Here is a 14,259-nt window from a genome sequence, read left to right as displayed (position 1 = left end):
AGATGTTCAAGATATTTTCAAAGTCCCAGCTCTAAGTCATCGTTGACTTGTCCAACTTGGGCCTTGGACTAAACATCCACAAAAGAAGGGTCTTCTACCTGTCTGCCCCACTGCACAACACTGTCTCTCTTACACATCCCCCCCCCCCCCACCCCAACTATATAGGTCCTGAACCAGACACTGGAAAACAAGGAACACTTTTTATATCTATCAAAGGCAGGCATCAGTGATGAAATGTACCACCACCTCAGTGAGCCAGCATGGTTTACGGCTTCCTGAATAAACATGTGTTAGAAGGTTATGATATCAAACCTGGCATGAAACTCATGGTCTATTGGACAGAGATCCTGCTGTCCTGAGACATGGCACGTCAAAGCACTGCAGAGATATTACCAATGATCTCTTCACAATATTTTCCAAATCTACTGGCAGGATAAGCAAAACTATTAGTGTTCAACATCCCCAGCACTGGGGCCCCAATTACTCTCAGCTGGCTATGTTGGGCAGGCCACATCATTTGCATACCTGACACCAGACTCCCAAAACAGACACTGTACTCAGAGCTCCTTCATGACAAGAAATTCAGGAAAACATATATATATTCTCTGAAAAAATTGTAACATCCTCACTGATTCCTGACCAGAGCACTCAAAATGGTGAGCACGCCGAGAACCTAGTTTCTTCATTGGAACTACACAAAGGCAGAGTGAAAATGGCAGAAGTTACACAGCATCTCCATTATCTGCTCCATCAAGCACCTCTGCTCCATCTGTGGCAGAGTCTGTGGATCCCCTCATTTATCTCAGACTCATCCAACCTCAATCCTGAGGGACCATCAGTGAAGAGATGAGACAAAACCCAATTTGGAAGATACCCTGTGGCACAGCAATTTACATTTATTTGTATTTCATCTCATTCAGAAGTGAGTTAACCTATGCAATGCCTCATTTATAACTTCTATTGTACCTGTCTTTCTAGGGCTAAAGCATATTATTCATCAGGCACAGCAGTATAAATTTAGACAGAAAATGCTAGAAATACTCAGGTCAGGCAGCATCTGTGGAGAGAGAAACAGTTAAGATTCAAGGTCAATAATCTTTTTATCAGAACAGTCACCAGCTTGGAACATTAATTCTGTTTCTGTTGCCAGATGGTGCCTGGTTTGCTGAGTGTTTGCAACATATTATTTTTGTTTCAAATTTCCAGCATCTGCAGTTTTTTTGTTTTTCAATTAGTGCTGTCGACCTCAACCAGTCTGCAGCCTTTGACATGTTTGACTACACCATTCTCCTCCAACGCTTCATACCATCATTCCTCTTGTTCTACCCTCACCTATCCAGGTGTAGTCTGAGAATAATTGTTAACTGTGGTGTTCCCAGTGATGTAATGATGGGTCCCTCAACATTTGTTTCCACATATGTTGATGACAAAGGCTTTACCTCCTCACCTCCAACTTGTCAGACGTTCCTACATCCAGGATAGGGTGTGCAGAGATTTCCTTCAACTAAGTATTAGGGAAACTAAATCCATTGTCTTTGGCTCCCATCACAAACTTTGGTCATGGACCCCTGACTTTACCCATTTCCTTGACATGTTGAACCTGCTGCTTACTAACCTTTGTGCCAGATGTAGCGCTGAATCTGCTGCTGAAACTGCCTCCATAACTGTAAATCTTGATTAAAATACTGCAACACACTCTAGGCTGCTCAGTCTCATTCTGTGCTTCTGGTTGGCCATGTCCTAACTAGTGCTGTCTCATTGACCCAACATGCTCATGCGTGCTACTCAAATCATTCTCTAGTTAAACAATTCTCATCCCCTGCCTTCAATTCTGTCCAGAGTTTCACTCTCTCTGTTACTGTAACCTCAGATGTGTTCCTTTACTTGTGTCTTGTACATCCCCAAATTTAATCCCTCCACTACTAGTAACCTTATCGTGCACTTAGAAGGACCCAAGCTCTGGAATTCTGTCCCAAAAATCTGCATTTTTTTCCTTTAAAATGCTCCTTACAAACTACTTTTTGACGACGCTTTTGAACTGCTGCTTTAATCTCTCTAAGTGGTGTGGCATTAATATTTTTGTTTTGCCATCACACCTGTCAGGTGTTCCTGAGATATTATTGCTATGTTGGAGAAACTAGTTATTATTGTAGCTCATATTTATGTATCTGAATCCACCAGATCTCACTGTTATTACACTCAATCATTACATCATTTATTCAGTGTTCCAACAAACCAAATACTTCCTGATTTACCACCATTAGAGAGAATTACAATGAAGCAAATCCTTCCCTATTCACTGACTTTACAGAGAGTTGTGATGAGCTAAACTCTTTCCCATTCATAGTTTAGTATTCAGATTGCCAAAGGATTAACCCCTCCTGCTTTGATAATTTAACATGACACAATACATCTCTGAAAAGTATACAGATGGATCTTGCAGTAATTGCTTGCTTAGGCCAAAACTGATTAGTGTTTAGTTAACACTAAACTTTGAGATTCAAATGCATACAATTTTCATTCTTTGACCTTATTGCACCAATTCCCTAGGTAAACGGTGTGAAATGTGTGAAGAAGGATACTTTGGGAATCCCCAAGCAGGCAGATCCTGTCAACCTTGTGCATGCAACAACAATGTGGATTCCAATTCAGTTGGGAAATGTGATCAGCGGACAGGTGAATGTCAGAACTGCCTCTACAATACTGCAGGACATCACTGCGAGACATGCAAACCTGGATTTTATGGAAGTGCACTTGCTTCTAATCCATCAGAAAAGTGCAAACGTAAGAACTGCTTTTAAATTTCATTATGTGCTCATTTTTATGCAAATAGATTCAGTGCACGAAATCTGCAAAATGTAAAATCAGTTTTACACTAAAGAAATTTTCAGCTACTCCTTAATGTTCTCATTTGTTTTAATTTTTTTTCCCCTCATCAAGTCACTAAATTAAAACTGCTCAGTTAGAAGTTCTCTTTGCATTGCTTGGTTGTGATGTGTTATCCATGCATGGCAGATATCCAGTGAGATTTCCATTCCCAGTAGTTCAGAATGAGCCCAGTTTGAGCAGCTCGGTACTGACAAGGAAAGAACGATCTTAAGATAAAATATCTGGGGACATTGTTGACCAAGGTACAGAACCAGGCTAAGAGACTGAGTTTTTAAAGAGGAAAAGATGTCTCCTTCCACATGAGGTCCTCAGAATCTGCATCATTAAATCCCATAGCCTCCTGCAACCTTTCACAAGGTAGCTCAGGAAGTGATTCTCACATTCTTTAATTTCTGCTGTATATTCAGGACTCACTTCCCTTGCATTTGATTGCGGCAATAGCCAAGGACTATTTAGTGGGAATCAATGTGAAGGAGTGGTGGAGGTGGCAAGTACGGCCACGAATGGGTGAATGGCAGGTGGGAAAACAAATCAAAGTCCAGGTTATAAACCTCCTGAAAATTTTCCCATATCTCTGCTCTCCCTTGCAACATATTGCAGGAAATGCAAACCCTCTTCTTCCTGCAGTCAATGGGTGATAAGGTCAATAAGTCAATAGTCAATAGGTCAATGCAGTCAATAATGTGACTGAACAGAGGTTGTTTGCATGCAAAGTTAATTGTTTCACTAACCAAATAGCTGTTTTGAAATAAAAAGGTATGGGAGATTTGTTATGCTTTTTCTCCCTTCGATTTTCATTTTGCATTACTGCAGGTTTTTCTCTTAACGTTTAAGAACTATTATATGAAGGAACAGACCCTAATTAAAAAATGATGTTACTTTTGCAGCATGTAACTGTGACCCAAGAGGTTCTTGGTCCTTACAGTGCAGGAGTGATGGGAAATGCAATTGCAAACCAGGAGTTTTTGGAGATCGATGTAACCAGTGTGCAGGAGACACTTACTACAACAGCACCACTGGCTGCGAGGTGTGCCCAAACTGTTACCTGGCAGTAAAAAATAAGGTAGGCATCTGGTCCCAACTTCAAAACTTGGAGGCTAATGCTTCTTATGGTGTTGGCTAAGAGCAAGGCTTATGTGGGCTCTTTATGACTATAAAACCAGGAATAGCAGAAATGATTGCTTTTTTAAAAAAAAATGCCAGTCTAAGCATTGATCTTATTAATGTGTTCTGGTCATAAAAAGAATGAATAAAATAGAGAAACCAACATTAAAATTTGGGGCCCAAAAATGCATGAAACTCAAGTTCCTCTTCACATACAGAAATTAAAGATTAAAGGCATCAGCTGATATACAGTATAATACATGCAGCCTGTACTGTAAGCCTTTCAAATTTTAATGAGATGATTTTGAAAAATTCTCAGTGCCAGTATCATGAGGAGAAATAATCAGCAGACATTTCCCTTAATAAACATGAAATATTGAGAAATCGACAACTTGGCATAAACATTCACATACATCTACCTGCTAATTTCCTCCATCAACTGTTGAAAATTGCCATTATGATTGAAGTGGGTGGGGAACTATAGAGTGAAAGTATTATTGAATGATATTAGAAACAAATGCAAATGACTTAGTATGAAATGCCTTCCTTCACAAAGGCATTAATCTTTTTGTTTTAAGTGGGTTACACCCTTAGTTAAAGTACCAGGTGGAAGTACTAAATATTCATGATTTAACACATACATTATAATTATCATAGTAAAATTTTACCATCAAGAAGCCTGTAGAGTATGACTGATTCGAGACCGCTATTTGAGGGACAATGTGATCCACTAAGAATACATGTTAACAATCATGCACGTTGCTACTGTCCCTCTCAGCCTCGCCATCACAGGTAGGTGTTGAGCTAGTGTTACCTGGCCTGTTCCATTAAAGTCAATTATCAAATTTCAAGGCAGTCATTAATGTCATTTCCTGGAAATGCATTTACTCTTGAGCCAGGTGATTACAGCAACCATTATTTTGCTTGGAAGTAAAGATTCCAGTAAACATCGGTTGACGCTGCTAATTAGATTGACCACCCTTTATTTTTGGAAGCTGGTTGAAGGCAGAGCCCCATCAGTTTCTGATGTGTCATTGTATGCACTGATTCTAACTTTGTGATCTGAGCACAGTGTTCCCTTGGACACCCTGTGCTCCTCAAATCATATTCAGTTCTAAGCCACTGAGTGCAGGAGAATAAAATTGAAGATTGGAGGTGGATCAGGAAAACAGATTTTCTTGCAAATAAAGAGAGGCGTAAGCACTTGAAATCACATTGCTAACAGAGAAGTTGAGACGAGCACAACCAGACGCAGTGGAAGCAATTCTCAAAGGAATGGAGGGAGCTATTCCCATCACCACCAAGCTCAATCAGCCTCTACCCAGCTCTCCACCTCTTCAATCCCCAACATTTCCACCATACAGCTTTAATATTCACCTGTTATCAAGTATGCCCGGTCATGAAAAAAATGAGCAGGTTTTCATAACTTTCCCACATTATTTTCACATTTCCTTTGATGCATTCTAAACCCTGAAGCTTTGATTATTGTACAATCCTGAAATTACAGTTAGTTTATATTCTAGGTGGTTCTTCATTGCTGACAGAATAATGTGAAGTTAATTTGCAACTAAATCACTCAAATAAAAAGCTCAGTTTCAAGCAATATTCTACCCATGCTCTTCGTATGCTTGCGTAGGATCTCTGTGTAATTAGTTAAGATTAGAAGTTTCAAACCAAGGCATGCAGACATCACTCAGGATGCATTAAATCATTATTACTAGTCCATAGGTCAGATAACCGGATGTCTACAACTTGCTTGCTGGCACTCCTATGCAATTACCTCTTTCTTCATCCACAACCTTCACCAGTGTGAGATACTTGTCTCTCTTTGTGGCCTCTGGCTTTGCGTTATTATTATCCCTTCAGAGATAAGATAGGCAAATTCTAGATGGTTCTTATTTCACAATGTGAGCCTATAGATAAAAACAAGTCTTACAAATGGATTGTTGGAATTTTTTGATGAATGCTTTTCCCTCTGTTCTATCCACCAGATATTGAAACACAGGAATGTGGTCAGAGATCTGGAAATTCTCATCTCAAAACTGACAACAAATGAGAGGCCAGTGAATGACAGAGACTTTGAGGCAAGACTGAAGAAAGCATCAGAGGTCCTCCACAAAATGATGACCACAGCTAAAGAGACTGAAAGCAAGTGCCCATTTTGGCTTTGAAACACTACATTCTTCAAGTTTTATAGATGATATTTAATATAACAGTTTCATTTCTTCCTTTTGAACTGACTGCCCTAAAGTAACTCATCCACCTGGCCACCCTTCATGCTTCATGGCAGGTTCACTAGGTTATTCAGCTATATAGACCATCTTGGCCAACCAGACCCAATCGCCATCTAATATCACAGTCATTGAGCCATACAGCACAGAAATGGGCCTTTCAGGCCAGCAACATCCATGCTGACCATTTTGCCCATCTACACGAATCCCATTTGCCTGCATGAAGTCACCATCCTTCTATGCCATGTAATGATTGTACCCGATTCCACCATCTCTGTCAGCAAATTCCAGATATCAAGCACTCTGTGTAAAGAATACTTTCCCCCTCAGATCCACTTAAAAACATCTTCCTCTCATCTTAGACCTATGCCTTCTTGATTTTGATACCCCTACCTTAGGAAAAATATTCTGACTATTTACCTGATCTCTCCCTTTCATAATTTTATAGACCTCTATCAGGTCATGCCTCAACCTCCAGGAAAACAAACCCAACCTATGGAATCTATCCCCATAACTAAAGTCCTCTAATCCAGGCAACCTCCTGTTGAATCTCCTCTGCACCCTCTCAGCCATATCCATTATAGAGATAACAAATGGGCTCCTCTATATGCTGGCTGAGTTTTTGATCTGCTTAGCTGATGAGTACCTAGGTCAATATGTGCAGCCAAACTACCAGTCAGGTGAGATCAAGTAACTGGGCATGGATCTAACCTGAGGTCTTCCTCATTTTTGTAAGACAGTACCATACCACAATGATGGTTTAAGGAGCAGAGCTGCCATATGTAGAGACATTCATGAGAAATTTAAGATGATAATATATCCAGCTCTGACAGTAAAGATCTGATTCTTTCTACAGACAATGATGAAAATAATCTTGACAAGCTGAAAAACCTCAACAATAAGCTGGGCACTGAGACTTATCACCTGAACAACATTGGGAAATCTGTTGATGAGATCAGAAGGTTGACTTTAACATATGAAGATAGAGTCCAAAACACGGACAGGTTGCTAAGTAATGTCAGAACAAAGATCCAGGAAAGCAGGACAGAAATGGACCAAATGGTAAGTCCTCACGAGATTGAAAAGGCTAAAATTTTATTATTTGAAAATAAAATCTCAGCTGTAGCATTTGTGTTTATTAAGCACGAAAACCAAAATAAAGTCACGGATGTTATCCATGTCAGGACTGTATCCAGGACAATCTTGGTGTTTAAAACCCAAACATTCCTTAAACCCAGTACCATGACAAATGTCATAACAGCTCATTCTTATGACATAGTCCTTCGCCAATTCACTATTATGTCACAGTCCCTTGTTATGCAATAGTACTTGGTTATGATACTATCCCTTGTTGTGGCACAATACCTTGTTGTGACATTGTCTCATGTCCTTTGTTATATCACAATCCTTTATTAGGACATTACCCCTCTTGAATCTTAAACTTACAGCTCCATTTGTCACAGCCCCTTGTTATTATGTTGTCCCTCATTATGACATCGGCCTTTATTAAAGTATGTCTTTTTGTCATAGTGTCTAGTTATAACATTGTCCTTCATTATGCCATTGACCTTTGTATCATCAGTATGTAAGAATTTGAAGCAGAAATAGACAAAGTGATACCTTGATCATCATTGATGCAATGCCTCATCCACTTTGCTGCCTGTTCCTGTGTTCTCTAATTCTCTCAATAAAAGTAAAATCTGTAATTGTGGCTTCTGCCCTCTTCCCTTCCAGTCCTGATGAAGGGTCTCGGCCCGAAACGTTGACTGTTTATTTCCCTCCATGGATGCAGCCTGACCCGCTGAGTTCCTCCAGCACTTTGTGTATTCCTCCAGATTCCAGCGTCTGAAGAATTTCTTGTGTTTCCTAAAATCTGTCACTTTCAGGCTTGAATATGTCAGTGAATATACTCAATGACTGAATAGCCACAGCCCTTTGAGATAGCCAATTCCAAAGAGTTACAATCTTTTGCTTAAGAAAATTTCTCTTCAATGTAATCTTAAATGAATAACCACTAATCTCAAGACCATACCTCTGAATTCACCAGCTGGAGGAATCAGCATCTACCTTCAATATGTCACAAGTCCTTATAATGAGCAAGCCTTCATATGAAAATTACATGATATAGTTGAGCCAAGAAGGCATCTGGGGGAACATAATACTAAATAATATCACTGCTCAAAAAAATTAAAGGAAGAAAACACTTCCCAGTAACTCAGCAGATGCAGACTTCCATGAAAATGAATCATACGTACCTGGACTCAGTCCCTGTTCTGACCAAAGCTGGCCTGTTACTGCAGTTAACTTCTATAGAACTACATTGGCATTGAAGCACAGGGGGGAAAATCTATCCTGTGATTTTTGCTGCTGAGTGATAAACTGGTTCCTGTTGGAAAGGATGTTGATGTTGATCCAGGCTTCCACTCAAACAGTAGTTCCTTTCCTCTACTGAATGGGCACTTGGGGAGCAACACAGGGTATTGACAGCATCTATGGGAAGCAAAATTCAGTGTTTTCAGGTTTTCAGGGGTGATAATTAATGCTATTAATTCTAATGATAGGCTAAATGAGATTTTATCAACAACTGTAATATTATTTCTTACAGCCATCATTGCCAACAGGTCCTACTGGAGGCACTATCCCAACTGTTCTAGCAGATGAGGCTCGTAGACTGGCAGACGAGTATGTGGTCTTTTTATCTTCATCCCTATTCCCAAATTCATGTCATGACTTCAAAGGTGAATATTAAGAACTTTCATTTTTGTCTTTTTATTTAGGCATCAGGAAGATGCAGAGGACATTGAGCAGTTCAGTAGAGCTGCCAACAAGTCTGCTTTTGAAGCCCTTCAATTCATTACACAAGCAATCAAAGAAGATCAGCAAACCACACAGTCCATCAACCTACTAACTCAGCAGTAAGTCCAAGCAAATTTCCATCAGTAATATCTGAATGATTACTTTACACATTATACTTTGGCTCGTCTCTATCCCTCAAAACACCAAATATAACATACAATTGGAAATAACAATTTTTCATTGTTTCGACTGATATTCAGCTGAAATCATTAAAATTTTAAACTGATAGGGTAGCGGTTGGTGCGACGTTAGTACAGCGCCAGCAATCAGGGTTCGATTCCCGTCACTGTCTGTAAGGAGTTTGTGCGTCCTCCCGTGTCTGCGTGGGTTTCCTCCGGGTGCTCCGGTTTCCTCCCACATGCTAAAGATGTACGGGTAGGTTAATTTGGGGGTTTAAAATAGGCAGCATGGACTCATTGGGCCGGAAGGGCCTGTTACCACGCTGTAAATAAAAATTTAAAATTTAAATTTTAAAAAAATTTAAAATGCACTCAGGTTTTGTAATGGTTCCTGTAAGAAAACACAAAGTAAACAAAGAGCTGTATGTGGTTAAGCTTAGAATTATGTGGCAAGTATTACTCATTACCAAAAAAGCAGGCATTTGTCAATGTGCAAAACAATCTTTCTTCATAAAATTCCTGCTGATGTATAGAAGTTGAATTAACCGAAATATTGTAAAAGGCAACTAAAAGTGATTCTTTATTTACAAAATAACTAGAGTATGGTGGAGGCACTCACAACTTCAGCTGAATGATTTGAAGATAGTTAAATGCAATTTTACCTAGATGATACAGTAATACCCTGCATATGGGAATGAATACAATCATGCTGTGAAGTAAGAAAAAGGAGAGAAATTATAAATAACAGAAAATATATTAGCAGACCACTGTCATATGCAAAGAATTAAGCAAAGACAACTCAAGTTTTGAGTGGAGGGTCCACTATGTGGCAGTCTTTTAAACGTGACGCTAAGAGATTTCATTCTGTTAGATCGAAACAGAAGAGTGACATGGTAGAAGATCTAGAAGAACAAGTAAACAGAATAACCACAAAAGCACAAAGAGCCAGTGAGAGGGCCAAGAGGAACTACAATGAGCTGAACAATTTGTTTACAATTGACATAACATCCCTTGAGGTAGGTAATATTTCTGAGTCTGTTGATCAAGGGAAGGGGGAGGGAAAAAATCTATTGATGAATTTCATCGGTGCATGAAGATAATTCAACAGATGGACTCTTTCATCTCAAAGCTGCTTATCACTGAGTGGCTTTGGAAGCAGCAAAAACATCAAATGGAGACAAACAAAAGATGATGCATTTGCTTTTAGACTTAATACAATTAATTATCAATTAACAGTGGTTGTGAAACTACTCAAGGCATTTTTCTTGCTTAAGTGGGAAAAGGATTGCATTCTTTGTGATGGCCCCAGATGTGCCAGTTAGTCAATGCACCACCCTGGTATGACCAGCCTGGAGAGAGCAGGTGAGATCCTTAGCTGCTGGCGAGTTAACTGATCTCAGTTGGGGTTCAGAATTGACTTCAGTGTCCCATTCCTCAGCAGAGTTAAAAATTACCCAGCATATCACTTTATAGTTAACAGGTTGTGGTATTTGGTTGTCAAGCAAGCATCAGGCCCAGAAGCATTGACTTAATGGATAACTCACCTACTCAATCTCATTTTAGATAGGGAAAGATAACCATTTCATTAACAAAAAGGACACTTCGGAGGTGAATTCCTCTAATGAAAAGAATAGTTCTATTATCATTAATTGATCTGGGATTGAATGGATTTGGGATGATCAGTCTTAAAACCTTAACCTCCTCCTGCCCCTATATAGGACACCATCTGAATGAGCAATGACCTTGTTTGAGATTACAAGGATAATTTACTTCAAATTAACTGCAAAAACAGGATCAAGCACATTCCTCAGATCTTCCCATTTTTGTTGTCTCAGAGAAGCCCAAATGTACAAGAGCAGCTATAGAAGTGGGACTAAAGATCAAAAGGAAATAAAGTTGTAACATAAATCAAGTTTTCATGAATATGGCTGGATATTTGAGAAGTTAGTGTCGTGAAATCAAAATGAAAAAAATATTTTTTTCTCATCAGAATGAAGCAAACCAACTGAAGGGCAAAGAAAATGCTATGGAATTTGAATTGAACAGAAAACTTGAACTGTATGGAACTTTGAAAAATAACATGAATGATTTACAGAGAAATATCACGAGAAGTTTAAAGAAAGGAGATATAGACCAAAGGGTAAGTACCTGACAACAATTGTGAAAAATGGTGAAGTGGTAGCCAAGTTTGCTTGAAGAGTTGTTTAGATCCACATTGATACGAGAACTATGTCATTATAAACTTTGGAATAACAACATAATTAATTTAGCCCATAACATATTGTAAGCTTTAGAGCATGTTTGTCCAAAAGAAAAGTTAAAGCTCCATTCCTGGTTTCCTTCACAAAAATCAAACCTTCTACAGTTTTTGACAAAGGCTGTAATTTTACTGAATTAATTGGAACAAGAGCTTTTCTTTTGCACTGAACATTCCACAAATGCCTCTTGCTTTCAAATTGTACCAGTGCTCAAAACTTGGCAAATGGCAAATTGGATGTGGTGGACATCTTGAATTATTTCTCAGGGATGTGTTCTCCTTAGGGAGAAAAGATTGAATAGTAGTTTAATGTACTATCTATATTTGCTTCCAAAAGTATGTGTTGAAAATTCATCTCTAAATCAGTTATTGTTGTATAACCTTGGTTTTTATGCTGTAGTGAATATGTATTTTGGGTATGTCAAAATTGTATGATTTTTAAGATTCAATGTAATGCAAATTTTTTTTTGCACTGATGTTCATGTCCAAATTCTGAGTGAACTTACTTTAGATGAAATTCTGTGATGTCAGTGCACATTTGTAAAATATGCTCCAGAGATTGGAGACTGGTCAAAAAGCAAGAAAGCACAGATGCTGGAAATCAGAAGCAAAACAGAGAATACTTGAAATACTCAGCTTGATGAAAGGTCTTTGACCTGAAATGTTAACTCTCGTTTCTCTCCACTGATGCTGCCTGACCTGCTGAGTATTTTTGTTTTTTTTTGACTGGTTGCAGCTAGGGGTTGCATTTAGTTCCTGGATTTGACTGTAGCCTTCTGACTGAGTTTATTTCTCTGTAGACAGCTGCCATGCTGCAAGCCAGAGCAAATGCTGCTAAGTACTTGGCTGAAGAGGCCGTCAAAAAAGGATCATACACACTGGAGCAAGTTGATCGGATCATAAACAACCTAAGAGGTACATAATCATCCTTTGTAAATTCAAAAATAAATAGCAAAAATTGGCATTTATCAGTTTTCAGGCTCATTAACTTTTCTTGTACATTTCTTTACCAAAACTAATTTCTTTTGCTTTCTCGCTTTCACTGTGCCCTTGGCTCTCTAGTATTTTTTCGTGCGTCTTCTTCCATGAAGCAGACAAAGCATAATTCCTCTGTCCTTCCTTTATTCCCCATTATAAATGTTGCTGTCTCTATCTGCAAGGGATCTGCATTTGAAAGTCTTTCCTTTTTACCTAATGATAGATGATATTACAGTATTTTTTAATGTTTCTCTATAGTTTACTCTCAATTTCTATTTCTCATTTCTTTATTAATTTCTTTGTCTTTTTTTGATGAATTCTGAAACACTCCCATTTTTCAGGCCTACTGTTTTTTCTCCCTGGAAATGTTAAGCCTTTTCCTTAGGTTTAAAACTCTAATTTTTCTTGTCATCCATAGTTGGACGATTTTTTTCTGAAGTGTTTTTGGCCTAAAAGGAATGTATATTTGTTGCAAATCATGTAATTTTATTTAAATGCTAACCACTGTCTGTAGTTTCTCCAATCTACCACAGCCAACCTGTCTCTTATACCTTAGTTTAGTTTGAAAACTCTGACTTCAGATTGAGCTACATCACTTAAAAGTTAACTTGATACAATCTCACTCTTCCCAAGAGGTCCTTTATAACATTATTAATGAACCCTTTGTTGCACAATATCAGATTTTAAATAGCTACCTACTTAGCTGGTTCTTCAACATATTCATCCAGAAAAGCATCTTATTCCAGAAATTCAGCCTTTACAGTGTTAGTACTAATTTGATTTGTCCACACTCTGTAAATCAGTCTCCTTTGATTACTGTATTATCCGTGTTGTGTGGAGCTCTAATTTCCTCATTTATACCATCCACTCATCATGACTATTTGTGGGTGTACAAAAACAACTCTCACCAATGTCTTCTGCCTCCTGCTCATTATTAGCTCCACCTAACTGATTCTATTACTCTCCCTGATTGGCTGAGTCAAGATACTTCCTAACAATTATACCAATGTCATCTCTCATTAACAGTGCTATCCTGCCTCCTTTTCATTTTTTGCCTGTCCCTCCTAACTGTCACGCATCCTAGAATCTCTAGTTCCCAGCTTTGCTCATTCTGCAACCACTATTGGATAAAGGCAATTGCATCATGTCCATTTACAACTATTCGTGCCATTAATTCATCCATCTTTTTGCTGATGCAGTGTGTATTTAGGTATGGTTCTTTCAAATTTGGCCTCTTAACATTTCCTGTATCCTCCCATATGTTAACATGTTAACATGTTAACATGGCACTGGGAGTAATCCTGAGATTACTACCTTTAAGATGCTGCTTTTCCATCTCTTACCTACGATCAGCTTGCAGGGCGTCATCCCTTCTTTCACCCAGACTAAACACAATTTCTGGTTCTTCACCCTCTCCCTACAGGATGCTCTGCATCCGTTCAGTGACGTTCTCGAACCTGGGATCAGGAAGGTAACATACCATCCAGGAATAACGAACTACAGTCACTGGTCACTGTTGCTCTCTCACTTTTCTTCCTCTCCTCCTAGTGTGCAACTCACCCACTCATGGTGTCACACTCCCACCTATCCCGAGGATCCATCATGCCCACCAGTATCCAAAAGGGGAAAATCTGTTGGCAAGTGCAGTAAGTCCCTGGCACTTACACCTACACACTCGTCCCCCTCACCCATAATCCCCAGCATTTAGGCCTGCAACTACACCAAATACTACACCTGCCCCTACACCTCCTCCCTCACCACCATTCAGGGTCCCAGACAATCCTTCCAGGTGAGGCAGTGCTTCACCTGTGAGTCCAAAGGTGTC

The 14,259-nt window shown here is 39.0% G+C and overlaps 1 protein-coding gene across 1 annotated transcript in view; it reads left to right on the top strand.

Annotated features, from left to right (window-relative positions):
• The window catches only part of LOC127568273 (laminin subunit gamma-2-like), a 59,927-nt gene that overhangs the window by 34,889 nt on the left and 10,779 nt on the right, over nt 1-14,259 (top strand). Inside the window, exons 11-19 of the mRNA XM_052011834.1 lie at nt 2,551-2,784; nt 3,777-3,952; nt 5,985-6,141; nt 7,081-7,286; nt 8,830-8,906; nt 9,002-9,139; nt 10,071-10,215; nt 11,190-11,339; nt 12,257-12,371. Of these exons, the coding sequence (XP_051867794.1) occupies nt 2,551-2,784; nt 3,777-3,952; nt 5,985-6,141; nt 7,081-7,286; nt 8,830-8,906; nt 9,002-9,139; nt 10,071-10,215; nt 11,190-11,339; nt 12,257-12,371 (1,398 nt within the window). The remainder of the gene's footprint in view (nt 1-2,550; nt 2,785-3,776; nt 3,953-5,984; nt 6,142-7,080; nt 7,287-8,829; nt 8,907-9,001; nt 9,140-10,070; nt 10,216-11,189; nt 11,340-12,256; nt 12,372-14,259) is intronic.

This window comes from Pristis pectinata, chromosome 3 (genome assembly GCF_009764475.1).
Source record: "Pristis pectinata isolate sPriPec2 chromosome 3, sPriPec2.1.pri, whole genome shotgun sequence".
Taxonomy (NCBI): Eukaryota; Metazoa; Chordata; class Chondrichthyes; order Rhinopristiformes; family Pristidae; genus Pristis; species Pristis pectinata.
Note: the sequence above shows the minus strand (reverse complement) of the source record. Positions and strands in the feature narration are given on the sequence as shown.